Source organism: Caenorhabditis briggsae (genome assembly GCF_000004555.2).
Source record: "Caenorhabditis briggsae complete genome, chrV, whole genome shotgun sequence".
In the NCBI taxonomy this organism is placed as follows: domain Eukaryota; kingdom Metazoa; phylum Nematoda; class Chromadorea; order Rhabditida; family Rhabditidae; genus Caenorhabditis; species Caenorhabditis briggsae.
The window spans coordinates 6666339-6691064 of record NC_013488.2 but is presented as its reverse complement, the minus strand read 5'-3'; the positions used below and the strand labels follow the sequence as shown (position 1 = coordinate 6691064).

General features: G+C 34.0%; 7 protein-coding genes across 7 annotated transcripts; 1 reads left to right on the top strand and 6 right to left on the bottom strand.

Annotated features, from left to right (window-relative positions):
• Positions 1–173: 173 nt before the first annotated feature.
• On the bottom strand, positions 174–1610 carry CBG06503 (the record flags this gene model as incomplete). Its single annotated transcript, XM_002647387.1, has 3 exons — positions 174–433; positions 483–1152; positions 1557–1610. 3 exons carry the CDS (start codon positions 1608–1610, stop codon positions 174–176), a joined length of 984 nt encoding a protein of 327 aa, XP_002647433.1.
• An 803-nt stretch (positions 1611–2413) lies between these two features.
• Positions 2414–3652, bottom strand: Cbr-nhr-187 (the record flags this gene model as incomplete). The annotated part of the gene is made up of 5 exons (XM_002647386.1): positions 2414–2655; positions 2705–2829; positions 2904–3031; positions 3099–3209; positions 3380–3652. 5 exons carry the CDS (start codon positions 3650–3652, stop codon positions 2414–2416), a joined length of 879 nt encoding a protein of 292 aa, XP_002647432.1.
• A 6124-nt stretch (positions 3653–9776) lies between these two features.
• CBG06501 lies at positions 9777–10321 on the top strand (the record flags this gene model as incomplete). Its single annotated transcript, XM_045237180.1, has 3 exons — positions 9777–9815; positions 9860–10222; positions 10268–10321. 3 exons carry the CDS (start codon positions 9777–9779, stop codon positions 10319–10321), a joined length of 456 nt encoding a protein of 151 aa, XP_045093229.1.
• Positions 10322–11197: 876 nt separating this feature from the next.
• Positions 11198–14434, bottom strand: Cbr-nhr-159 (the record flags this gene model as incomplete). The annotated part of the gene is made up of 6 exons (XM_045237179.1): positions 11198–11333; positions 12001–12266; positions 12313–12423; positions 13075–13214; positions 13259–13352; positions 14300–14434. The coding sequence occupies 6 exons, from the start codon at positions 14432–14434 to the stop codon at positions 11198–11200; spliced, it is 882 nt and encodes a 293-aa protein (XP_045093228.1).
• Positions 14435–16746: 2312 nt separating this feature from the next.
• CBG06498 lies at positions 16747–16950 on the bottom strand (the record flags this gene model as incomplete). Its single annotated transcript, XM_002647383.1, has 1 exon — positions 16747–16950. A coding segment is annotated over one exon (204 nt), but the record flags the coding sequence as incomplete, so codon positions are not given.
• A 1110-nt stretch (positions 16951–18060) lies between these two features.
• On the bottom strand, positions 18061–21824 carry CBG06497 (the record flags this gene model as incomplete). Its single annotated transcript, XM_002647382.2, has 6 exons — positions 18061–18362; positions 18954–19203; positions 19390–19512; positions 19980–20308; positions 21336–21450; positions 21753–21824. The coding sequence occupies 6 exons, from the start codon at positions 21822–21824 to the stop codon at positions 18061–18063; spliced, it is 1191 nt and encodes a 396-aa protein (XP_002647428.2).
• Positions 21825–24055: 2231 nt separating this feature from the next.
• Positions 24056–24566, bottom strand: CBG06496 (the record flags this gene model as incomplete). Its single annotated transcript, XM_045237178.1, has 2 exons — positions 24056–24147; positions 24467–24566. The coding sequence occupies 2 exons, from the start codon at positions 24564–24566 to the stop codon at positions 24056–24058; spliced, it is 192 nt and encodes a 63-aa protein (XP_045093227.1).
• Between the last annotated feature and the right edge of the window lie 160 nt (positions 24567–24726).

The window sequence follows — 24726 nt, the reverse complement described above, 5'->3', positions numbered from 1 at the left end:
TTTTATTCGTTGATAAACTTTCAAAGAAGTGACGATTTTGACAAAATTTGTTTGGAAAAGTGAGGATTATGACAAAAAAATGATATGAGAATTATTAAATTGAGATGTTTGCAAGGATTACAGAAGAAAAGCTACTCGGTTCAAAGAAACTACACAAAATAAAAAAAATAAGTTCAATCCAACTTCTGCTCCATAACATTTTCCAACATTCTCTGCGTTTCCGTTTTTGATTGAGTATACAAAAATGGGATAATTGCATTGTCGAAATCCTGGAGTATTCCGTTAACAGTGTAAAAAATTGTGAGCAGGTCTGAAAATCTGGATGGACCATTTTTCGAATAATTTTGTAGACAATATTGGAGAAGTAGGGATGAAAATAGTTTTTGGTAATGGCCAATGTGGTTTTGTCCGAATTCCGAAAAAATTGATGGTGCTGAAATATGGAAACTAAAAAATTGGATCCAACTTAATATTGTTCTTACCCGTATTACAAATCATTAGAGCACTTAAAAGCAAATATTCCTCATTGGTAATTTTCAACTCGCGTAATTTGGCAACCAGCGGACATTTTATTCGGTTAAGGATCTCTGGACAATTCTGATATCGATTCTGAATCTCCTCAGGTACTATATCCAGTCCTCCAGGAAATTGAGCAATCTCTTGTCGATTTACAAATGATCTCATTGCCAAACAAAAGGTCCCATGCATTCGATAGGATTGTTTCACCAAACTCATTTTTTCGCATTTCGACAGTTCTTCAAAAACCTCACATCGTTTTATGAAATCCACTGAAGTGCTGAAACACACCGCCACCCAGGTATCGAAATTTGGCTGGAAATTTTCAGGTTTCTCCGTGTAGTTCCCATTTTCCGCGAGAACTGAATCGTCTAGGTTGAAAGTCCCCAGAGGGATGAAATTCAGAAATTTGTCATTTCGATGGAACTCAAGGTATTTAAAATGATCCAAAACTTTTGAGAGGTCTGGACTGAAATTTTTGACGCATGGAGCCACTAAACCGGCTTGGAGACAAAGTTGATAACGACAGAATCTGCATTTTTGGCAGTTTCCATTTTTAGATGAGCAAGTATTTGGAATTTTGTCACTAGTAACGGCACGAATGAAAAATTGCTTGCAAGCATTACAGCAGTTGACCTGGAATTTATGAACTACAGTTTCACTCTACTTACCGTAATACCTGTAATAGACGGGTCCCTAACTTTGAGGCAATTTTTCTCGGTTCCTGTCAAAGGTATAGAAATGTGTCAACTGATAAAAGTTTAATGTTAACATCAAAAATATTTTGTCAATTGAACATTGTGTGTTATCCTTCACAAGAATCAAGATAACTTGGTTGAAATTTGAAAGTTAAGGGGCCCTTCTATTACAGGTTTTACGGTATCTGGGTATTTGTGAGAGATATCAAAAAGTGATCAATTGATAAAATGTTCGTCATAGCATCAAAACAATTCTGTCAGTTGGCCATTTTTTGATATCTTTCACAGGAATCGAGATAAATGGAGCAAAAGCAAACGCTATGGAGCTTTTTCAAGACTTACCCCATAATGAAATCCAATTGTTAGTTTTCCACATATTTCACAAGGGTATCGCATTTTTTGGATCAATAGTGAAGAATTAAGCACAAAAAATACGCGAAACTGACCAGACGAGATTAGATAAAATAACAGACTAGACACGTGCTGCCTGTTGCTCAGCGACACAAATAAAACGAAGAGACTCTGAGAAGTGATGTCTCGGTTTTGGTGAGAAAAGGAAAAAGAAAAAAAAATATTAATATGTTTTGTGCTCGGGGGGATTTATGCATGCGTTTTCTCATTAGGCTACACAAATTTTTCGTAGTCAAGTACACCATGTACTTGAAAAGATCACCAGGTGATTACAAAGTTTTTGTTCCGACTAGAAAAAAAAAACTTCCGGCTTGTTTTGGAAAATTGTGGATCAGAGATCAAAAAGTATGCGAAAAATATTGAGCGGGAAAAGCGGATTTGCAGTACCGAAAAATGTTAAATCGCTGAAAATGAAAAGTGCTGAAAATGAGGACAGTAAAACATCTTTATGTAAACCAAATAGTCATAGAATGGTCAAGGAGTCATCAAGTGGGCGGGGTAAAAGTGGGGAAAAGAGATCAGTAATTTAGTAGATTACCGTATTACCTTTGACTAATTTTTTCTATTCAAACTCAATCATTTCAATTTCTGGCAGAGATAGCTAAATTTTGTTGATGATGTCCTGACAAATGTTTTGTTAGCTGACTGAATTTAGATTTCTCTCATAGAAATTGAGTTAGTTGAGCTTGAAGCTTAAAGTACAAGGAAATATGGTAGGTGAGAAAAATTAGGATCAGTAACGTTTTTGAAACAGTTAGACAAGATAAACCGACGAAGTTGTTTGTGACTTAAATCACACTGGCCACCAGATTTTTGTATTTGACGTGGAAATGAAACTGGAAGATCCAGTACAGATACTGAACGTCTTCGAAGTACTTGTTGGTTACTGTACAGAGGGAAAGAAGTTCTGTGAATCGGGATGGTCCGTTTTGTTGGTAGGTCAGAAGGCAGTATTGCATTAGAGCTGAACTGTAGACTTTTTGTTGTTCGGTAAGTATTGAAACGGCGTGGTCGGATAGGCCATCGAGCACTGAAAATCGTTTTTTTAGAATTTAAAAAATTAGGCGTTCCAAACTTACCAGGATTGCAGAAGAATAGTACAGTAAGCAGTATGAATTCCTCATTAGTGATTTCCAATTCAATGAGCCGATTGACAAGCATACTTCGGACGCGATTCGTGAAATGGAGCGAGAAATCGGACCATCTGGAAATTACAAAACTACTTTTTCAAAAACAAGTTGATTCGAAAATCAATTAAATCAATCAAAATCCCCTCACTTTGACAAGAATTCCATGAAAAAATCCTTTCCGTCTGGCTTGATCATCTTATCATTTTTCGCTCTCATCGTTCGAATTGCACTGAACAACAGTGTAGCTTTAGCCGAGTAGTTGGCAAGTAGCAAAGTCTGAAATTTTTAAAAACATTGGTTTTTCGTTGATATACTTTTGAAGTGCACCTTGTCACGTGCCTACCTTGTCCCTCGTGCTCAACTGTTTCATGAAAGTGAGTCCTAATAGGAATTTTACGGCGGTATAGGCGCCGAAGAAACACCAATCGGAACTTGTCATTTCGTGTGTTGGGTCCTGAAAGTGATATATTTGAATTATATGAAAAATTATAGCAGTTTTGAGATATTTCTGTCGCGAGTCTAGCCGAAAGATAAATCCCCCAGACGTTTCAGAACAGAGATTTTACAGCAGGGTTGCGGAATGGCCGGATCTAAAACGTCCAGTTTCCAAATGTTCAAACCTACCCTGGCGACAATCGTCAACTGTTTTGACTCGATGACTTCTTCTAGAGTTGGATTTTCGAATGTAAACTGAGCCATTAGCGTTTTTTCTCGTTTTGCATCCTGATATAAAAGACTTTCGATCAAGGTCGCCACTGCATCATCTTTGGAATTTTTGACCTCCAAAACGGTCGATAAATTTAATTTCATCCCGACTTTTAGGCATTGAACAAGACGACATGCACGACAATATGGAGCTAATAATAAAATGATGTCTAGCGGCTTGTGATGTTTCATTTTTTCAGAAAAACTATGTTCAGTGTTCAACATAGAGCATCATGAGCATAAACTCGTAATTCCAAAAAAATCTTAAAAATTTCAAGAATTTTTCAGAGTACTGTAATAGAAAAGCTTCCTACCAATACGGGTGGCCTGAAAAAATAAGAGAACAGGTGAAATGATGGGAGATTAGATGGTAATAGAAGGCCAGACAGGTGGTTTTATGGGCAATTTAGAGAATTAGAATTTTCTCAGTAAATCGAACATCAGATTTTCATTTGCCTGAGGAAGGGGGTCTAGACAGGGCACGAACATTTCTTTTTTGCAAAAATAACGATTTTTGGAAAATTATCAACTATCAATTTTCGTTAATTTTTGGTAAACGTTTGGTAAATGAGGTTTACAAAAAATGAGAAACCGTGAAGCCTGGTTTGAAAGGGTCCCTTCAATAGAAGTGCACCCTGTAGTTGAAAGGTTTTTACTGAAAAATGTACCGGGAATTCCATAATTCAACAGAATTTCGTTGAAAAACTATGTTTTGATTAAAAAATTGCTCAATTTCGGTGAAATTGATAGATTTTCATTAATTTTGAACGAAAATTCGTCGAATTTTTTAATGAAAAGATTCGGGAACAATGGTCGGAGAAATAGATGGGTCCCTCTAATAGGATGAGGTTGGAGATTTTGGAGGAAGGATCGAAGTACAGTTTTTGGAATTGAGCGAATTCGGAAAATTGGGAAAATCGAAAAAAAAATAAATTTTTATGGAAAATTTTGTCGAAAATTGGTATAATCAGGAAAATGTGAAAAAAAACGAAATTAAAGAAAATTCGGTATCTTATTCAAATAAAGTTTATATTACCGAAAAAACCTGTAATAGAAGGGCCTACACACTGTCAGGTTTGAGATCAATTATCTCGGTCCGCATAAGCGACATCGAAAATTTGTCAACTTACAAGGGAAGTGTTTTCAGAGGGGCGTTGAGAATTTTCTAAAAATTTCAGTACTGATAGTTTGAATTATCCGCAACACGATGACAAAAAAAATCTAGGTCATAGTATCATCAACAAGCTGAAAATCTTCGTCTGAAAATTTTCGGTCGATTTCGCCCTCTCCTTCTCTTCACTACGCCCCTCTCTCCTATACGCCCTCCGCACCAGGGAAAAACATCGGTTGTGGGTGTTGTGGTAAGAGGGAGACTCATTAGGAGTGACTATGGTGGTTCGAACCCCACTGTGGTAATTCTTTTTTTTTTGTTTTTTTCGAGACGAATTTTCGATATCCATTTTGGTCCCCTGAATAACAAATTATACTTATTTCATGAATTCCCGACGTTTTCAAAGTGAAAAAGAAGGCGTTTGAAATTTTGAAGAAATTTTTAAGTATTGTTTTTTTCGACTTGTCCTATCGCCCAAAAGCATAACTTTCGACTCTCGGAATTGCTCCGTCTTGCTCTTTTTTGAGTGGAACACCAACAAATCTATCACCCAAATGATCTTCATATATTTCTGTGTATTCCGTGTGATTTCGAGCAATATTTGAGAAATTACAGTTTTTCAAATTTCTTGCAATTATCAGATTTAGGGAATTATCAGGGCTCACATACAAAATCGAGCTGCCAAATATTGTGAAAATGATGTTCCTATCATTTCTGAATGTTTGAAAGACTTTTTTGCACTTTCAAAAAAATTTCCAAAAAATTACTTTTGAAGTGTGGGGTACCCCATGATGATTTTTTTCAAAAAAAAATCGAAAAAAATTTTTTTTTAATTGTTCTAAAACTATTTCAGATGATAGAGAAATGATCAAAAAAGGGTGTCCCGCTTGAAAAAATCCTGGAAAACGAGTTTTAAAGCTCGAAAAATGCACGTTTTTAGTCGAAATTTAGTACTGAAAACACTTTGAGAGCCCATATTTTTGTTCCTATTAGGGTTGTGACCGAGATATTGCTGAAATCGTATTCAGCGTGTTCGAAAGTACCTTTTTACAAATTTTGAGCAAATTCTCAACGCCCCTCTGAAAACACTTCCCTTGTTAGTTGTTGACTCAACTAGTAAAATATTTTTGATATTATGATTATTTGTCAGTTGACCACTTTTCTTTATTTTTTACAGGAACCGAGATAATTGAGCTCAAACCTGACAGTGTGAGGGTCCTTCTATTACAGGTTTTACGGTATTCAGAAAGGGACCACACGTCTTACTGGGTAACAAATTTTATAATATCTGGAAACATCCATGTAAGGTGCTGCTAACGGCTTTGAATGTTTCAAATGAACCGAGATAAACTAATTCAAAGTTGAAAGTCAGGGGTCCTTCTTTTACAGGTTAAAAAACGAAAATAAAAACTCAAAATGAAAATTCCGAAAGATCTGAATTTTTTCAATTTTTAACGCAAAATAATAATAAAAAACAAGCTTTTCCAAAAAAAATCCTGAACTTCAACCCAAACTTCGGATTTCAAAAATTTTTCAAAATTTTTCAAACAGCTGATGTCTTCCGTAAGTCCATTCTGACCGAAATATTCGCATTTTCCTGTTTTTCTCTATCTTCTTTTTCTCTTTTTTGTCATTTCTCAAACGATGCGTAACACCACTCATTATAGTGCCTTCTAGTCTCAAAAAGTCATAAAATATTTCACATTTTTTGACATGGGACATCATAAAAATGAAATTGATCTATGGGATTGTAAAAAAAGGGAAGAGTGATCGGGAAAACAAAATACATTGTTTTTTCTTTGGGAAATAAAAAGTTTTATAAATTTCATAAAAATCGAGAAAAATGTTTTTAGAAAATCAGGAATAGAAGAACATGGAAAAGGGGAAAAGTAAAATCATAAAAGAAGGAAAAGTTCAAATCTCAAGATTTTATCGGGAACAAAGACCTTGGAAAATCGAGAGAGGAGGTTTTTGAATGTAGCTTGGATGTTGTGGCTTGGAGTTTAAGACGGAAAATTATGAATATTTGGAAATATTTTTGAGTTTAATGTTTGAAAGTTTGATGTTTGCAAATTTTTGAACTTTCAATTTCTCTATTTTTTCAGAGCTTTTTTTTATTGAAAAGCGGTTGAATTCAAATTCTAGAACAGCATTACTGAAGTGTTTTCATTCGAAATCTTTGAAACACTCATTCTTATGATGATTAAATAAATTTGAGTCTCTTTGTCACTTTGTCCGCACAATTTTTGAAAAGCCAACAATTGAATATAGATTTATGTGACTTTTTGAGGTATATAGTAAGGTGAGCAACGAACCAGTAGTAAAATAGGTCAAATCGCGCCGAAGGCGCACCAGCCAAGCGTCAGGAGGTTGGTAATATGAAAAATTGGTAATATTTTCAAGGAAGCAAACTTTGATTCAAATTTGAAACTTGGAAATCTTAGATACATGAAAAATCTATGTTTTTGAGGTTATGAGAAAACGGAAAAAAAAGTATTCTAGAAAATCTGACATTCTGACTTTTCGAATTTTATCCCACATTCAAAAAATCTAAAGTTTAATCTCTCGTCGCGAAACAAACAGTCCAAAAATCATGAAAAAATCTAACAAGGAAGGAGAAGTTTCTAAATCTAAAAATTTGAACAGCTGTCTAAATCCAGATATTGTCCAAATTTCAAACGTCAACCCACCCAACAATTGTATTTTCGTTTTGTTTTTAAAATAAGTGATGTATTTTTTTCCAGAAGAATGACGCATTCTGTATAACTATAGAACAACTTTGAGATATAAAATTGTCGGGCACATAGTTTTTGAAAGTTATTTCTTCATTGCTGTGACAATATCAGAGAGTTAGAAACACAAAAAAGATCAAAAAATCTGCAGCACACCCTGTTACAAAATATTTACAAAATAATACTTGACAAACAAATTTATGATTATTCAGATCAAATCATCACCCGGATGTAATAATGACGAAAAAACAGAATGAATATGATATGCCACGGCGCCTGACAGCCGTTTTTTCAAGTGGCCGATAGTGGTTTTTTACGTTTTTTACCTGCCGGGCATGAAAACCAAAAAAATCCAGAAAAATTTCCATGTAAGAAAGGCGCTATGATGTCGTGGCCTAGGTTTCTCACTGCGCGGGAATCCAAATCCCATTTTTGGCGCAATAATATTAGGAAAATACTTATTTTTGAACATTTTAAGACAACAGAAATTTTTGGTAGGAGTCCCTCTTTAATCGTCATTGAACTCAACCGTTGAATGGACAATCCCTAAAAAATCTAATTATTTCCAATTTTTTGGTCATCTGAAATTATGTTCGATAGTTAAAACTTGATAAGTTTTTGCTATAATTAATCACCAATCTTATCTTAATGAATCCCGTTTGAATTTCTTATTTTTTAACTGTCGAAATTTCTTCTTTCTTCACCATCCTCTTAACAATTGAATGGAAGTGTGTATTCCTGTTTTAATGCCATTTCAGTTTTATTTAGCTACTATTTTAGTTATTCAGATATTAGCGGCAATATTTAAATTTGAAAAGAACGTTTGTTGTACCAACAGGTGATTTTTATGTCAATAACGTAAGATCAAGCTATTTGTGACATTTAAGCTGGCTAAAATAGTCTTACAATAACAATTGGTCAAAGCCACCAAAGTGTGTTTAGCCCTGCTCTGAATAATTATCATGTTGTTTACTTTTTTCGTTGGACAGTTTGAATAATTTGCAATTCTCTCATTGCGGATGCTGTAATGATATTTCAGTTTACGCACAACACCACAAATGACTAAGTTTCTTGATCGCATGCTTTCGACATTTGGAAAAAAAATCACCTGTTTTTTAATTTAAAAAGTCACCATTTATTCCTATGAATAAATTATTGAAACTGATTAAGAATCCACCAGTCATAAAATCAGAAACTCGTATTTCCGTTTGCATAGAGGGAACTGCTCTCATTCAGTTCCCCGACACTTAACGCAACTAATCATCGCTCTCTCTCTCTCTCTCTCTCAGTTATCTGATTAAGTTTGCCAGGAATCCAAAAATGAGTTCCTGTGCTGAAAAATTATTCCCGGGCTTCAATAATGTTGATTTTTTATGCGGGTTTTACGTTATACTTGAGTCAGTTTTACAACTGTTTCTTCACTAATACAAATTGTACACTTTTAGGCCGATCACTGCTGTTGCTTATGACAGTAATTAGTTTTATTTTACGCACAATACCACAAATAACTGAGTTTGATTGTAGATTTTCGACATTTACAAAAATCACGTGTTGGTACATTTCTTCCTATGAATAAATAAATGAAACTGATTTAGAATCAGTCAGTCACAAAATCAGAAACTCGTACTTCCGTTGAAGCTGATTAAACTCCTATTATCCTGTTCATTGACACTTATGTAACTTAAATAGTCGTTCACCCCTTTATCTTAAAAATATCTCATTGATTAAAAAAGTTTTAAAAACAGCTCTCATCCATTAATCTGATTTTTATTCCAGGAATTCAAGAAAATGGGTGACTGCGCCGAAGAAAATTTCCCAGGTTATAGCAATGGTGATTTTTTATGCGACCTTTTAGAAATATTCGAGTCAGTTTAACAACTTCCCACCAATTATGTTATTTGTTGAATTTTAGAAACATAAGTGAGGCTGCTTATCGCAACGACATTTATATTGCTGCACCATGTGCGATCGTCAACATTTTCCATTTCATCATTCTCACTAGAAATTCAATGAGGGTTTCTTCAGTGAACGTACTCATTGCTGCCGTCGCATTCGCTGACATTTGTTCTCTCATATATCCAGTGGAACTGGTTATAAAAGAAGTATAATATTATTACAATCCGTGTTTATTCTTCGGCTCTTACTGGGAGCTCGTGCTTCAGCTCAAGCTTGATGCACTGACTAAATGCTCAATCAAGTGCTCCACGTGGTTTTCGTTTTTTGTTGTTCTCATACGAACTCTAGTTGTACGAAATCCATTGGACTCGTTTTACGAAAAGCTGACAAACCCATCGGCTGCATACAAAATCATATTAGTAATCCTTTTGTTGTTTTCACCTATTTTTGCTGTACGAAATATCGAAAGAGAAACATATGCATTCAAAATAAGTACAAGCAAATGCGCTCCTAACGAAACCGTTGTTGTGTATGGCACTATAAAGAATGAGGATTTTTGGCAAATGACAGACAAATTATGAAAATAGTTGACCCCGTGGACTCGATTCTATCAAATGTAAGTTATTTGCTTCAAAGGACCAAAAACCAAAGAATTTCCAGATTATTCCGTGTGTCCTTTTCCCAATCGCTACACTTTTTTTGGTGAGAGAGATTTGGAAATTCAGCAAAAATCAGCAACGAATCGCATCCTCCAGAAAAATGTTTGAATCACATAGGACCACAAAAATGGTTTTCTTCTTCGCGGTTACATATTTCATATCTGGTTTTCCTTGGGGAGTCCTCTCAGCATTAAACCCGTATTACATTGGCGGGATACCTTTAGTCGAATCCATTATTACTTGTCTTCTTTGGATCTTCGGTTCCGTTTTGATTTTAAACACAGCAACTCATTTTTTCGTTTGCATGATGATGTCAACTGAATACAGAAAAACAATGCTTTCAGTGATTCGGTGTGGGAAAGAGGTAGTTGAAATGTTTTGAGAAATAAAAAAAAATTAACATTCACAGAAATCCAGCGTGGGAGTTGTTGGTGCATCTTCAAGTGTTGTGGTATCATTCTGATTCTGAAGCCGTCATCTCGATCGCGTTTTTTGAATAATAACGGCTCGTGATCCCTAATAAATCAGCCAGTTCAATTCTCCAAGTAACGTGTTCATCAGAAACCTCAAAATATATTTTCCCTGTTTTTCTGTTCCCTAATGTTTTTTTTTCATTTTTCCCGACTTTCGGATTATTTTTTTCGTATGGATAGTCCAAAGGTTTGATTGTTATAATGTGGAAAAAAGTTCGAAAATTCAGAATGTCAAACTTGAGGAAAATTAACTTTTTAGTATTCCCATGACCTCAAAATAATATTTTGGCATTAATTCCAGATTCTTCAATGGTTTTCATTCAGGAATTTCGAAAATCTCTATATTGTTCTCAATTTTATCTTCCTCATATATAAAACGCTAGAGGCGTCTGTCCGTCCTCGTGTCAGTCTGTCAACTTTTGAAAACCTTGAAAAATAAATATAGATTAACGTTGCCCTTTTAGAAAAAGTGAAGAGCTAAGCTAAGAACCATTCAAAACTAAATTGAATCGCGCCGAAAGCGCACCAGCTTGCTGGTTTCAATAAAACAATTTTTTAGATTCTGACGTTTTGGTTCAAAACCCCCAACCAAAATATTTTTTCAGACATTTTTGAGTCTCAAAAATCCACATTTTCGTCGTTTGTGCTCTGACTCAATTTGGCTATAACAAGCCATGTATTAGAGATTTCGTAACATTTCCGATTTTTACGTTTTTTGAGTTGTGTGCTAAACATTATGTGCTAGATAGATCAGATTTTATTTGGAATTCAATTATCTCTTGTAAAAAATTTCTGGGACTTGTTTTTGGAGAATTATAAGACAAATGAATTTATTTCACTTTGAAAATATTTTGGGGTCAAAAAGTTCAAACCAACTCCTCGACAATCGTTTTAAATTGAATTGGGACACCTTTCCATGACAATTTGAACACCATTGTCAGGTACTGTAAATCTTCGAAATTTCTTTGAATAATTGGACAAAGGGATAAAAGGTCCGCGAATCTGGATGGTCCATTTTGTTGGTAAGTATGTATACAGTATTGGAAAAGAGTGTCAGTGTATTTTTGTTGTTGGGAAGAGACGATTGAACGGGCGTGGAAGTTGTCGGGTTCGTAGAATAGGGCTGGAAAATGTATAAATTTAGAAAAATGAGATTTTTTCTGAATTTGGAGATTCTGAGATTCTGAGTTTTTGAGATTCTGAGATTCTGAGATTTTGAGATTCTGAGATTCTGAGATTTTGAGATTCTGGGATTCTGAGATTTTGAGATTCTGAGATTCTGAGATTTTGAGATTCTGAGGTTCTGAGATTCTAAGATTCTAAGATTTTAAGATTCTCAATTTCTTAATTTCGAAGCTATATAAAATGGAAAAAAAACTTTAGAAGCTCGAATACCAGAAAATATAGAAAAATACATTCCTGGAAAATTTTCTGACTTCCCTAAAATTTTGAAATTACTCAAACGTCCAAAAACCGAGATATTCAAAATCACAAAGCAAATGTTTCTGAATGTGTTGGAATTTTAAATTCTCCCAGACTTCATAGTCGTTTCAGGAACTTCGCGAATTTAGAAATTTCGAAATATAGTTGTATAATTTTCGGAAATTGAAAAGTTCCAAAATGAAACTCTAGGAATTTCCGAACTTCCTAACTTCTCCAGATGTCTCACCCACCTGGATCACAAAACAAAATCACACAAATCAGAATGTATTCTTCTGTAGTCACACTCAATTCGACAAGTTTTGAAACCACAAAACTTCGAATCCGGTTCAAAAAATCATCAGCTCCTTCCTCGTTTTCCAAAACTTTTTTCATCTCATCCGGATAAATATCCTGTCCATCCACAGTAATCATTCGGTCCCGTTTCCCACGATACGTTCTCATTGCTCCGCCGAAAAGTGAGCATTTCGAAGCCGAGTGTTTTAATAAGATCAGCTGAAATTTTTTTTTGATTTTGTAACCAATTTTTCTAGCCGAAAACCTTCTCAGATGTCTCCAATTCCTGCATGAAATCCAAATTCAATAGAAAATCGACGGTTGTGTAAAGTGCAAAAAACGACCAATCCTGAGGACGCAGAAATTGGTTTTTGGTCTGGAATGTAATTTTTTTGGATTTTTGTGCTTGATTTGTGATTAAGGAAGTGGTGAAAATGTAATTGATCGCAGGTACACGAAAAATTAACCAAATTTTGGGGTACATAAAATGTTCTATTGTGAGCAAAAACAACTCATGGAGTTCAAAAAAACAGAACAAAACTTTGGAAGGAGTGTTTCAGAATTTCACGATCTCAACATTTGGAATATCCTAAAGCCAGGATCTCAGAATTTTCAAATCTGAGAATCTCAGAAGCTGAGAATCTGAAAATCTGAGAATCTGAGACACTCAGAATCTCAGAATCTCAGAATCTCAGAATCTCAGAATCTCAGAATCTCAGAATCTCAGAATTTCAGAATCTCAGAATCTCAGAATCACAGAATCTCAGAATCTCAGAAACACAGAATCTCAGAGCCTCGGAATCTCGGAATCACAGAATCTCGAAATTTCAGAATCTCAGAATCTGTTAATTTGATGAACTTAGAATTTCCGAACCTCTCAATAGAACCTTTAAATTACCTTTGTATAAACGTTCAAATCCTTCTTCTTGATCATTTCTTCCAACGACGGATTCTTCCCCGTGAAACACGTCGCCATAACATTGGACCGATGTGAGTCCTGATACAGTAATCTCCCAATTATTCCAACCATTTCCATTTCTTTTCTCATTTTCAGCTCTAAAATCTGTTTTTTACTCTGCTTAATCACATATCGCATTCCAAATGCCAGACATCTCTGGTATCGACACGATTTACACTTTGGACAAATTTCAGACGTCTCCGTGAAGTCTGTAATTTACTGAAATTATGGCGTCTGAAAATTCTGAAAGAACCTGAATAACACGAGTTCTCATTTGAACATTCATACTCCAACTTCTCGGTGACAACACGACGGAAAAACATTTTACAAGCGTCGCAAGTTAGCGTCTGGAAGAGTTCAGGTGTTCTAGGCTACAAAAAGTTATTCTAGGCCATCAAGTACATCTGACTTTTTTATTAGGATTTGTATGCCCTGTTTGTTATTCAATATAGGAGATTAGGGGGCGGAAAAGGCCAAAAATTCAATATTCCTGTGGTTTGATGCTAGTGGAGATTAATCAGTTTTATTCTTTTTGTGATGTGTTGGCAGAACTCAAAGAAACAAACCAGAAGCTACAGAAATATATGGATTCGTGAAAAATGTTATTTTTAGATTTTGAAATGAAAACCTCAAACATTAAGATCGGATGATCGTCTGTAGTTTTAGCTTCCTGGAAATCAGGAAATCATTTTTTGTGATCGATCAAACTATGTCAAAAGTTCATTTTCAAAAATAGAAACAACAGTAAGTATTAGTTTTTTTTTAATTTGAATTTAGAAATCAAGAGTTTCAGTATCGGTCATAAATATATCATTTCTTGGTATTTTCAGCAAAAATGGTAAACTTTGGAGTTAAAAAAATTAGCTCAGAATTTTCAGATCTGCCAACATTTCTCAGAGAATTTAGGCAAATCTGAAAATATTGAATTTCTTGGACTCCAGTGGAAAAATCTCCTTCTGGAAAAAATTCAAAATAAGATACCATCCTCTAATAGAAGCCCACTCAAATCGTCAACTTTAAGCGCATAGTCAGTTATTTCAATTCTTTTGAAAAATACCTGAAGCTTGTTAACTGACAAATTAATTATCATAACATCGCCAATATTTTATCAGTTGAAAATTTCTTATTCTCTTTTTCACAGGAACCGAGATAATTGAGCTAAAAGTTGACGTACAAGGTGGGTTTCTACTTGAGGAAATACGGTATATTTTGTCTCGTAATGAAAGAAAAACGAAATAAGGAAGTTTTCATCAAATTGTTTAACATTTAACAATTTAATCAAAATTTAACTCACCCCATAGTTCTTACAGTACGCCGGTCGATAGCAAATCACACATTTTCTTGGTGGAAAATACACAGAATTTGGCGGAGGTTCTGGAGACTTCTCCGGAGAGATAAGTTCAATTTTCCAGTGTTGTTCGTGCTCCATGTTGTTTCACAGCACTGAAGAATATCAAACTATAAATATAGTGGGTGTTAGAGGGGCGGAGCGACAGAGAAGGAGGGGGTGGAGCGTATTGGTCATAACTATGTGTATTCATGATAACTAGACGTATCCGGTCTGATCGAATAGTTATTAGACATGATAAATTTTATGAGGTGACATCTGGCAGATCAAAGATAAGGTGAAGAGAGGAAATAAAACAGAGAGGGGTTTACTGTAGAAAATTATAAGAAAAAATGAAAAACAGAAATCGAATTTTGAAAATTTCAGATTTTCTTGGAGTGCCTAATATTTGTAAAAATTTACAGTTCAAAGTTGTATGGGAGTTTCAAAGGAACTTCGTGGAACTAATTATTTTACTGAGTTTCGGGGTTCATGATTTTCCGGAATTTTGAAGCTTTTTCATTCCACAAAATCATTTACGAAAATTTTCTCAGATTAAAAAAATCTAAGAATATTCCTGCTTATCTGAACTTCCAAATTCCAGATTTTCTGAGAATTTTAGTTTCTGTAGAATTTCTGAATTCCCAGAAAAGTTTTCAGATTTCATCTATCCAAAACTTTTGCCGAATTTTCTGGAGTTTTAAATAATTTCAAAACTCAAAAATGTTATAGTAGCAATGTTTGCAATAATTTTTCATACTTTTAGTTTCGTTGTTTTTTCTGGTGTATAAACCTTAAACCCCAAAGTCGCTCCGTTTTCGTCTTGGTGTCCAATCATTTTGTCTCATTCAAAATTTATGAGAAATTGAAAAAAAAACCTCTTGATGTTCCAGAATTTTTTATAGCTATGAGATTTTAGAGTGTTGTGTTTCTGTAAAGGAGAAATTAAAATTTTTTAAAGGATTTTTTTCGATTTAAAACACTTTCTGAATATTTTCAAACTTTTTCTGTAATTTCAGATATGCATATAATGTTTTTTTAAAATAATAATAATAATTTATTAGATTCAGGACTATCAGTCACTTATAAAATCAATGTGTTACAAATTAAACAAATGAGTTAGAAATTATGTTCGTCTAGGAACAGGAAAGAAGATAAATTAACATGACTTAAATTAGTTTTAAAAGAGATGGATGAAATTAAGGGTGGGAACACGGTTTTTGGAAGCGAGTTCCAGCAAGATATAATACGGAGAGTAAGAAATTGAGCAGAAAGCTTTGAAGCATTTTTTAATGTACAGCGAATGTAATATGGGTGGCGTCTTAGATGATTATGAGGAAACGGGACAATGAATAGATTATGGGCAATTGCAATTTCCCGGGAAACTAGAGTTTTACACATAAAAACTAGATCGGAAGAAATTTAACTTTTTTAGATACCAGTAAAGCCACGCCTCCGCCATGTCTACTACGGTCTTTACGTAAAACAGAGTAAGAGTTAGATTTAGATAAAAGAGAATCAGGAAAACTAGAATCTAATTTATTTTTGTTAGAGCGAAAATGATGTCTAAATATAATCGAATTTTCCGGATTTCAAAAAGTTCCGATACACATCGAAATTCAGAAATCCAGGATACCAAAAACTCAGAAATTCAAAAGTTCAGGAACTCGGGAGCCCAGTAAACTTACACTTCCGGAACCTAAAAAATAGGATTCAAAAATTTAAAACTTTGAATATTTGGAAATTCAGAGCTCGAAAATACAGAAATACAGAACTTCAGGAGTCCATAAATTCAGGAATCTAGAATTTCGGAGATTCAGGAATTCGGAAATGCAGAAGTTCAAAAATGCAAAAACTTAGAAGTTCATGAATTCAGAAATTTCAAAAATCAAATGTCCAGAAGCCCAGAAATCCTGGAATTAAAAAATTTTATTCAGGAACGTAATCGACTGTTTCGGAGATTGAGTATTTCGGAAATTCGGACATTTTGAAGTTCGGAACTTTAGAAAATCGAGAAAATCCAGCAGTTCGAAATGTCTGAGTTTCTGTCCATCTGTTCATCCAGATGTCCGAATGATCAACAACATGTTTTCCATTTCGTGACTTGTCGGAAACTTCCCATTTTCAGCAGCTACAAACTACTATAATTCTTAATTTCGCTATTATTCATTTCCGTTTATCGTCAAAATTGATCACACTACTTTCTTTTTTTCAGAACTTTATCACGAAAATTCCTGGTATGTAATTTTCTTGGGATTTCTAGTTTTCGTGCTCAATATTACTTTTTTGTGTCTATGAACTTTTCAGATATATTTTTAATTCTTTATTTTAACGGAAAATTTTGATGAAAACAGAAAACATTGGCAGGAAAGAAAAAGAAAAAAATTTTTAAACAATTTTCAGATCTACAGATTCTATTTGATATTACAGGGCTCCCGCAAAACTTTTGGGATATAAATACCCAAATTTTTTTGTTTAATGGTCTTGTCCAGCTTTTTCATAATCGATGCTTGTTTATTGAGATTTTCTCCAATCGCAAGTATTTTTCCGAATCTTCCTGGGCCTTCCAGTGGATCCCAAATCATGCATAAATAGAATAGCAGCTTCGTGGCAGACCTTTGTTGTTCAGAAATGATGGATTGAGCTGATAAGGAGAGTCCGGCGATGCCTGAAAGATTTCTTTGGAAATTCTGGGTTGTGAAGCCTCGGTTTTACTAGATTCGAAAATTTTGTTTTTATTTACCAAAATTCAGATTTTCCCATATTCTCAAATTTCTAAAATTTCCAATTTCTGGAACTTTAAATCGAAATTCTGAGTTCTTGAGATTCTGGGACTATGAGATTCTGAGATTCTGAGATTCTGAGATTTTGAGATTCTGAGATTCTGAGATTCTGAGATTCTGAGATTCTGAAATTCTGAAATTCTGAGATTCTGAGATTCTGAGATTCTGAGATTTTGAGATTCGGAAATTCTGAAATTCTGAAATTCTGATGAGATTCTGGGATTTTGAAATTGTGAGATTCTGAGATTTGATGAGATTTTGGGATGTTGGTATTTTCTGAAACATTGGTTCTGGAGTTTTGAAGTTCAATGATTCTGTAATTCTGATTCTTAACTTCATGCTTCTAAAATTCAGAGGCATTTCATATTTTTTCAACTTTTAACACATCATCAAAGCAACATGCTCTTTCAGAGATTAAAAAATAAATGGATCCAAAAAAGGATGACAACAAGTATTTTTAGATTTTGAGAACAAACATCATTGAATCAGAAAAATGTCTAGAGAAAATGCCATGTTTTCCAGTACTTCTTGGGTGCAAAAATTCCGTTTGATTAGTTTTCTATGAAAATAGAATGTCGAAACTTAATTTATGTTTGGGGAACTAGAAGTCTGGTGATATGATGATAAAACTTTTTTGTTGAAAATCTGAAAGTTCAAAATTTTGGATTATCCAAAAATTTTGCTTCAAATGTTTTGAAAGTTATCAGATTCTTTTAAATTCGAACTACCATGCAAGAAAAATAAAAAACACAGACGATCATGCAAGTTCATGGCACTACATCTCATTTTACATGCTTATTAATTTCAAAGATTATCATGCAAAATCAAAAATAAAAAATTAAAGATAGCTGTTTAAGAATACAACAAATTCAAAAGTTTTATTGGTTGAAACAAAAGAATAATAAAGAGGAAAGTTATTTGAAATCAAAACATGAATTGAGTTTTTCATTGCTCATCCTTAATTTCCATTTTCACACGAGGCGGTCGATTATAGTCCAGATGACAGGCTTCGATCAATACCCCAGCAAAATAAAAATCCGGTTTCCAACATCTCCTCATCGCATGCACGACTTTATTTGTGACTTCTTTCTGTCGTTCCAACTTGTCCATAATGGCCAAAATTTGTCCATATCTTGCCGGTCCTTTCCTTGGATCAGTGGTCATACAAATTTGAAAGAGTATTCTCGCATAGGCTCTTTGCTCGTCGGATAGGATCTCACGACCGGATGGAGAGAGTCCGGAAAATGCTGAAATTCGGGACAAAAAATATCACAAAGACGGATAGAAAGGGAAGGATATAAGACAAGTTACGGGTTAAAGGACAGATTGATAAACTAATTTTTCACAATGAAATACGAGAAAAACAATCTGTAAGTTCAAATATTATAGTCATTTTAAATGGAAAATCTTTAATTTTAATTTCCCAGAGACATGAGATTAGAATAAACTTTCTAATTTTTGAATTTTCATAACTGAAAAAGTGAACGGAAATTTGAAATTCCAGTTTTTTGAGTTTTCTAACTATAGGAAAGTCATATATTCGATGTTTAGAAAACTAGGCTTTTTTACATTTTTCAAAAAGATGAACTTTCCAAAATTAAAAATTCAAAAAGATCTGTAATTCTGAAATCGGAAATGTTTGTTATTTGGTCCTTCTAGTTTTCAAAAATATAAATAGGAATTCTTGAAAGATCAGAATTTACAGTTTTTCCAGATCCTCACACTCTCAGAATTTCACAAATTAAACATTCAGAAAACTTTGAGAGTTCTAGAATTAGATAAATCAAAAATTTCGAAACTTCTGATTTCCAACTGAAAATTTCTAATTTCCAACTGACCCGGATCACAAATCATGATCATATTCAGCAATAAATACTCATTCTCTGTCAGGTTCAATTCTAAAATCGGTTGCATTGGTGACTCCAGAAGGTCCATTATAATCTCATTGCATTCTTCAATTTCAAATAATGCCGATGGGAACATTTCTTCGCCGTTTGGAGCAATCACTCGTCCTTTTTTGGCCATGAAAGAGTCAAATGCAATTGCCAGATGATGACTTTTGAATGCGACGTTTTTCAACAAAATCACCTGAAAATTTTGGATGGTTTTGATTTTTTTTTTTGGAACAAATTCTGAGAGATATCAAAAATGATCAACTGAGAAAATATCTATCATTTTATCAAAAAATTGGTCCTCTGTTCACCATTTTTTATATCTTTCAGAGGAACTGATAGTGAGATAAATTGGCTTTCTAGAAAACGTCTCAAAACTTACTCTATCAGAAAGTAACAGTTTTTCGTAGAAGGGCATTGCTTTTATGATTTCTACAATGAGTAGAACTCCCAAGGAACCCCAAGGTTTCAATTTTCGCTCGGTTTTCTCCCATTCGATCGGTTGCTGAAATTCTAGTGTTTGTTTTATTTTGACAGACAGACATTCAAAATTATTGAATTATGAAAAATTGAAGCTCACAATTTCAGGCATTCAGTAATTGGAAATCTGGTAGTAAACAATTTTTAAAAATTGGAAGTTCAGAAACCCGAAAAATCAGAATTTCTTTAAGTTCAAGTTAAGAACTTCCGAAAAATTTGTAAAACAAATAAAGATAAAACATTTCAAAAATCATGTTGATTCCAATAAAGCAGAGTTTAGGAATTTCTGAACTTCATTGGAAACTCTTGAAAATTCGGAAATTACTTACTATTTAGAATTTTCAAAAAAATTTTCAGAAAGTTGGGATATTCTGAAAAAAAGGAATTGTGTGTAATTCAAGAATTCAATATATCTGAAAATCATAAAGTCGGAAATTCAAATTTTCAAAGCTCAAAAAAAGAAACTTCACGAAATCAACAAAAAAAACGAACCGGTCTTCGATATTTTGACAGGTTGGAACCTTCTAGAACAAGATCCAAAAAACTGGGATCTTCGCAAATATTGATTGTCAAATAAACTTCTTTCCGGGTTTTATGCAAAGCAGTCATTTGTTGAAAAAGTGTAGAATCCACATGGGCTTGAGTGACAATTGGTTTTTGAACTACAGCCAGTTCAATAGATTTTTCAGAAGTTGGCGACGGAATAGAAGCTGGAGCTGCTGGTGATGTGACGGATTCGGAATCAGTCGATTTGTGCTGACGCATTCCTAGTGCCACGCATTTTTTATAACGACATGCTCGGCATCGTGGACGGTCCTCTTCTGGAAAATATTTTCGAGATTTTTGATTTTCCGATTTTTTTTTTGAAGGTTCAAATTTCTGGGAACTGAAATTACTGAAATTCTGAACTTGTGGGATTTCTGGCTTTTTGAAAATTCCGGAACTTATGAGTATTCTGTGGGTTTTTCACTGATTTGTGTATTAGATGATTTTTCGACTTTTGTATTTCCGATTTTCTGACTTTCCAAAAAAATCTGACATTCTGAATTTCCAGAAATCCATAGTTCGGAAACCCCTGCTTTCTTTCAAATTATTCTCATAATCCTAAACTCTATCTCTGTCTTACTCGGAGCACAAAATCCTACGAAAAGCTTCTTTATTTTCCCCCTTCTCAGTTAATCTCCAAATGTTCGTAAAAGTATTTTAATACGATGTGTCACAATTTTTTGGTTTCGGAGTTTGTGCTCAACACAAATATATTATTGTTATTTGAAAAATAAACCGTTTGATCGGACAGATGCAGTCTGAAAGGTGAATTTACGTTATCTGGAAATTATCAGAAAGTCAGAAGAGTCAGAAAAAGAAATGAAGTTATAGAGGTGATGCCTGAAGAACACGGAAGTCTGGAATCAAATACATACTAATCCCTTTAGACTTGATTATTGGATTAAGTTTGATTTAAAACGTGCTTGAAAAATGTGTATGAATAATTTTCGTGTTTAGTAGCTGACAGCTGTTTTTTTTTGTAAACGTTTGCACCCAGTAATCCGGGAATCCGGAAAACCGAGAATCTGAGAATCTGGTAATCTGGAAATATGGGAATCCAGGAACCCAGAAATCTAGGAATCCAGGAATCTGAGAATCTGGGAATCTGGGAATCCATGAATCCAGGAATCAAGGAATCAAGGAGTTCAGGAATCCAGGAAACTAGGAATGCAACTTTTGAAAACTGGAAATCAGAAAATTATAAGTTTGAAATTTCAAAAACTTTGGAAATTCAAATTTGAAAGAGATAAAATTTGGAAGTTTCCTATCCAATTTCGTTATCCCGAATCTTTCAAAACTCACTTTTCAAATCATATTTCAAATCATCATAACATTTTCCTCCCTTTTTACATTTTTCGTCCACTCCTTCGGTGTTTGATCTTCTAAAGAACATTTTGCACGCATTGCACGAAACGACCTGAAGCAATTTTTAGATTTTCAGATTAGTCAGATTTAGTCAAGTTCAGGAAGAATTTGATTTGTAGAAAAGTCCAAAAATGGGAATTTCTACGAATTTTCGAAAACTACGATTTTTGATTTTCAGATTATGGGAAATCTCTGAAAAATTATGTAACTGATTGGAAAAAAAAACTGGAATGTCTAATTCTTCAATTTCCAATTCAAAGATATTTCTCAATATTTCAGTTTTCCAGATCTCAGAAAAAATTTCAAAATCCTAGACTTTCAGAATATTTCTTTTCAGAAAATTTCGAAACTCACATCATAATTGTACCCAAACGCTTTGTTATGACAGATTTCACAAATTTGGGGTCGTTCCGAATTGGTTATCATAAATGCAGAAAATCTGAAAATTTGAAAAAAAAGTAAATTTTGGTTTTTCCATTCAATGAGAAAAGGGAGCTCAAAAATAAGTAACGTAATCACAGATCTCGAAAACACCTGTCTAGAAATTTCGAGTGTTTTTCTAGACACGTTTTCTGAATATGTTCTTGATGTGCCAGCAGATCTCAGAAAAAAAAAGTGGGCGGAACTTGTAGTCAAGAGAGCTAACAAATATTATGCAGATTAATAGTAATGTCCGAGCTAAGTCAAAAGCAATATTAGAAAAAATGGGCGAAGTTGGGAATGCTTCCGGAGGAAATGGGATGGGAATTTCTCCTGGTTAAGAATACAATTGAAAAATTCGAGGGAAGTTAAAAAATTGTCTGAAAAAAATTTGACAAATTTAATTTTAGGGGAAACATCTGTGAGTTCAAAAATGACATTTTGTAGCGAGATTTCATGTTTGGCACGGATTTTGAATTAGCTGAAGGTGTCAGAAGAGATGCGATTAGAAAAGGATGAGCAATGTTTTTAGAGATCTGGCACATTGGTTTGAGATTTTGTTCAAGAAGAAGAAGACGTCAGGAAGAAAAGAGATCACGGATATTTTCCCTTCTTTTTTGAGAACTTGGTAGACATGGGATTTCAGAATTATGTGTCTCAAGAACCAAAAACAGAAAAAATAATTTGAAAAAAAACTTAATTCGATGGAATTTGAAACTTTCGAAACTCTCGAAAATTCGAGAGATGATGTTTTTTTAATTGGATTTGTTGAAATGATTTCACAAATATGAAACATGTCAAAAATGTCATTTAAAAGTGAAATGATAGAAATTCTGAATGTCCAAGTTTCCGAAAGTCCCAATTTTGGAATTTTCTGAAACCAGAAAATTTATTAAAACCTTTGAGTTTATTTTTCTTATGGATTTTGAATTTTATCCGGAAATTTTGAATTTGGAAAAAAAAGGAAAATTTTGATTACATAAAAATCTTGTTGTCAAAAAAAAAATATGATATTTGGTGCACTATTTTGATTATGTAATATGCGTTATTTGGCTGTAAATACATTTTTTCGTTCTAGAATGTTCCCGAAAACTGTCCAACTTTTTTCACAGAACTTTCCAATTCTCGAATTTTGGTCCTAACCTTTTTTTTTTGAAACTGGCGTCAAAAAGTGAAGAGATGTTTGAAAACAAAGTGGAAGTCAGAAAGAGATCTTTGGAGCCGAAGCAAAAAGTGATATTTGACCTGGGAAAATTATTTGAAATCGACCGAAAAAATTGCAAATGCACCGGATGAAGTGATATATTGATGGTAGAAAAACCAGAAAGATCAAACAATGAATCAGGGCCGCGCCCGTGAATAGGTTGCTGTGGACCAAACCGTGCGTTTGTTGGAATATAAGCGCGTACAATCAGAAATTTCACGAGCCGTTCGACGACCGAATTCTACCCATCCTAGAAGTACCCTAACCGTAGATTAGCTTATTTGTATTCTAGAATTCTTGGAAAAACTGGAAATTCTGAGTTCTGGACTATCAAATTTCATTAATGTTTTGGTTTTCAGTAAACTTTTAGATGAAGTTTCAATAATTTCCTTTTTTCATTTTTTTTTTGAATTTCAAAAACTTCTTCTGGCATTTTATTTTTACTTTTTTTACATGTGTGCATATTTGTTTTGCTTTTTCTGAATTTTGGATCATTTTCATATTCATCTTTTTTGTATCTTTCCTGATTTTTATTGAAATATGAACCATTGTTTTCACCTTTTCCCCATCATTCTGTTCAAATAAAATTCAAAAATATTGTAATCAATAAGCGCAATCAGATGATTATGTGTTTTGGTTTAAAAAAATATTTCTCCTATATATATTGTCCCAATCTGCACAACAAATTCAGCCTAGTCCCAAAGATTCATTACGATGATCTCTTAAAAAATTTCCGGAATTTTCATCGAAATTGGATTCGCACTTGGCCTTATTTCCAACTTGTTACTCATCTATTTAACCCTTTTTCATGTCAAAAAAGTGACAGGAACCTACAAAAAAATGGTCATTTTATTCTCAACTATCAGTATTTTGCTACACTGGAAATTACGGCTCGCCCATTTTCCCATAATTATAAGCATTTTCTGGTGTTTTTAGCACAAATACATGAATCTAAGGATTTTCGGCTTCTTTTAGTTGCAATTTAGGCTGGATTTTATCTTTTGGTGGTCGCTTTTATCAGTGTTCAATTTTTCTATAGATATTTCTGTTTATTCGATGACACCAAAGCAAAAAAATTCGATGGATGGAAATCAATGTTTTGGATGGGATACCCGTTTGTGCCAGCTGCAATTTATGGTGCATCGTTTTATTGGTTTTGTATGCCTGATGAGTATTCGGATCAATCGTTGAGGTGAGTGTGCGTTTTAGATTAATGGTGGCTACGCAATTGAAGAGCTCAGCAAATGCGCTTCCAGTCCAAAAACGCTTTCAGTCCAGAAACGGACCAAAAATGGGGGTCTTTTCGAAATCGGCGAACAGCTTAAAACCTGGAAATTTTCGAAAAGTTCTGTGAATGCAAAAATTTTAAATCTAGGTCTGTTCTACGGCAAATAATTCGGAGGGTACAACAATTTTGGGGTCATTGGGGTACTGTACGACTCACTTGTTCGCTCGAACATCTCGATTCGATCGTTTTCATCGGTTGAGTCTTCTTCTTCTGACCGCGGATCGTAAAGCGAGCAACGACTTCTGCCAGGCTTCATGGGGGCTCTGAAAATTCTCTGAATTCAACGCTTTTATGGTCATTTGACAAAAAAATCCCTCGATATTTTGAGCGATTTTTAATATATTTTCTAGGCGGTTTTGATGCTTTTTTGATCAATTTCCACCTCAAAAAACCTGTACTTTTGTCGATTTCTCTCA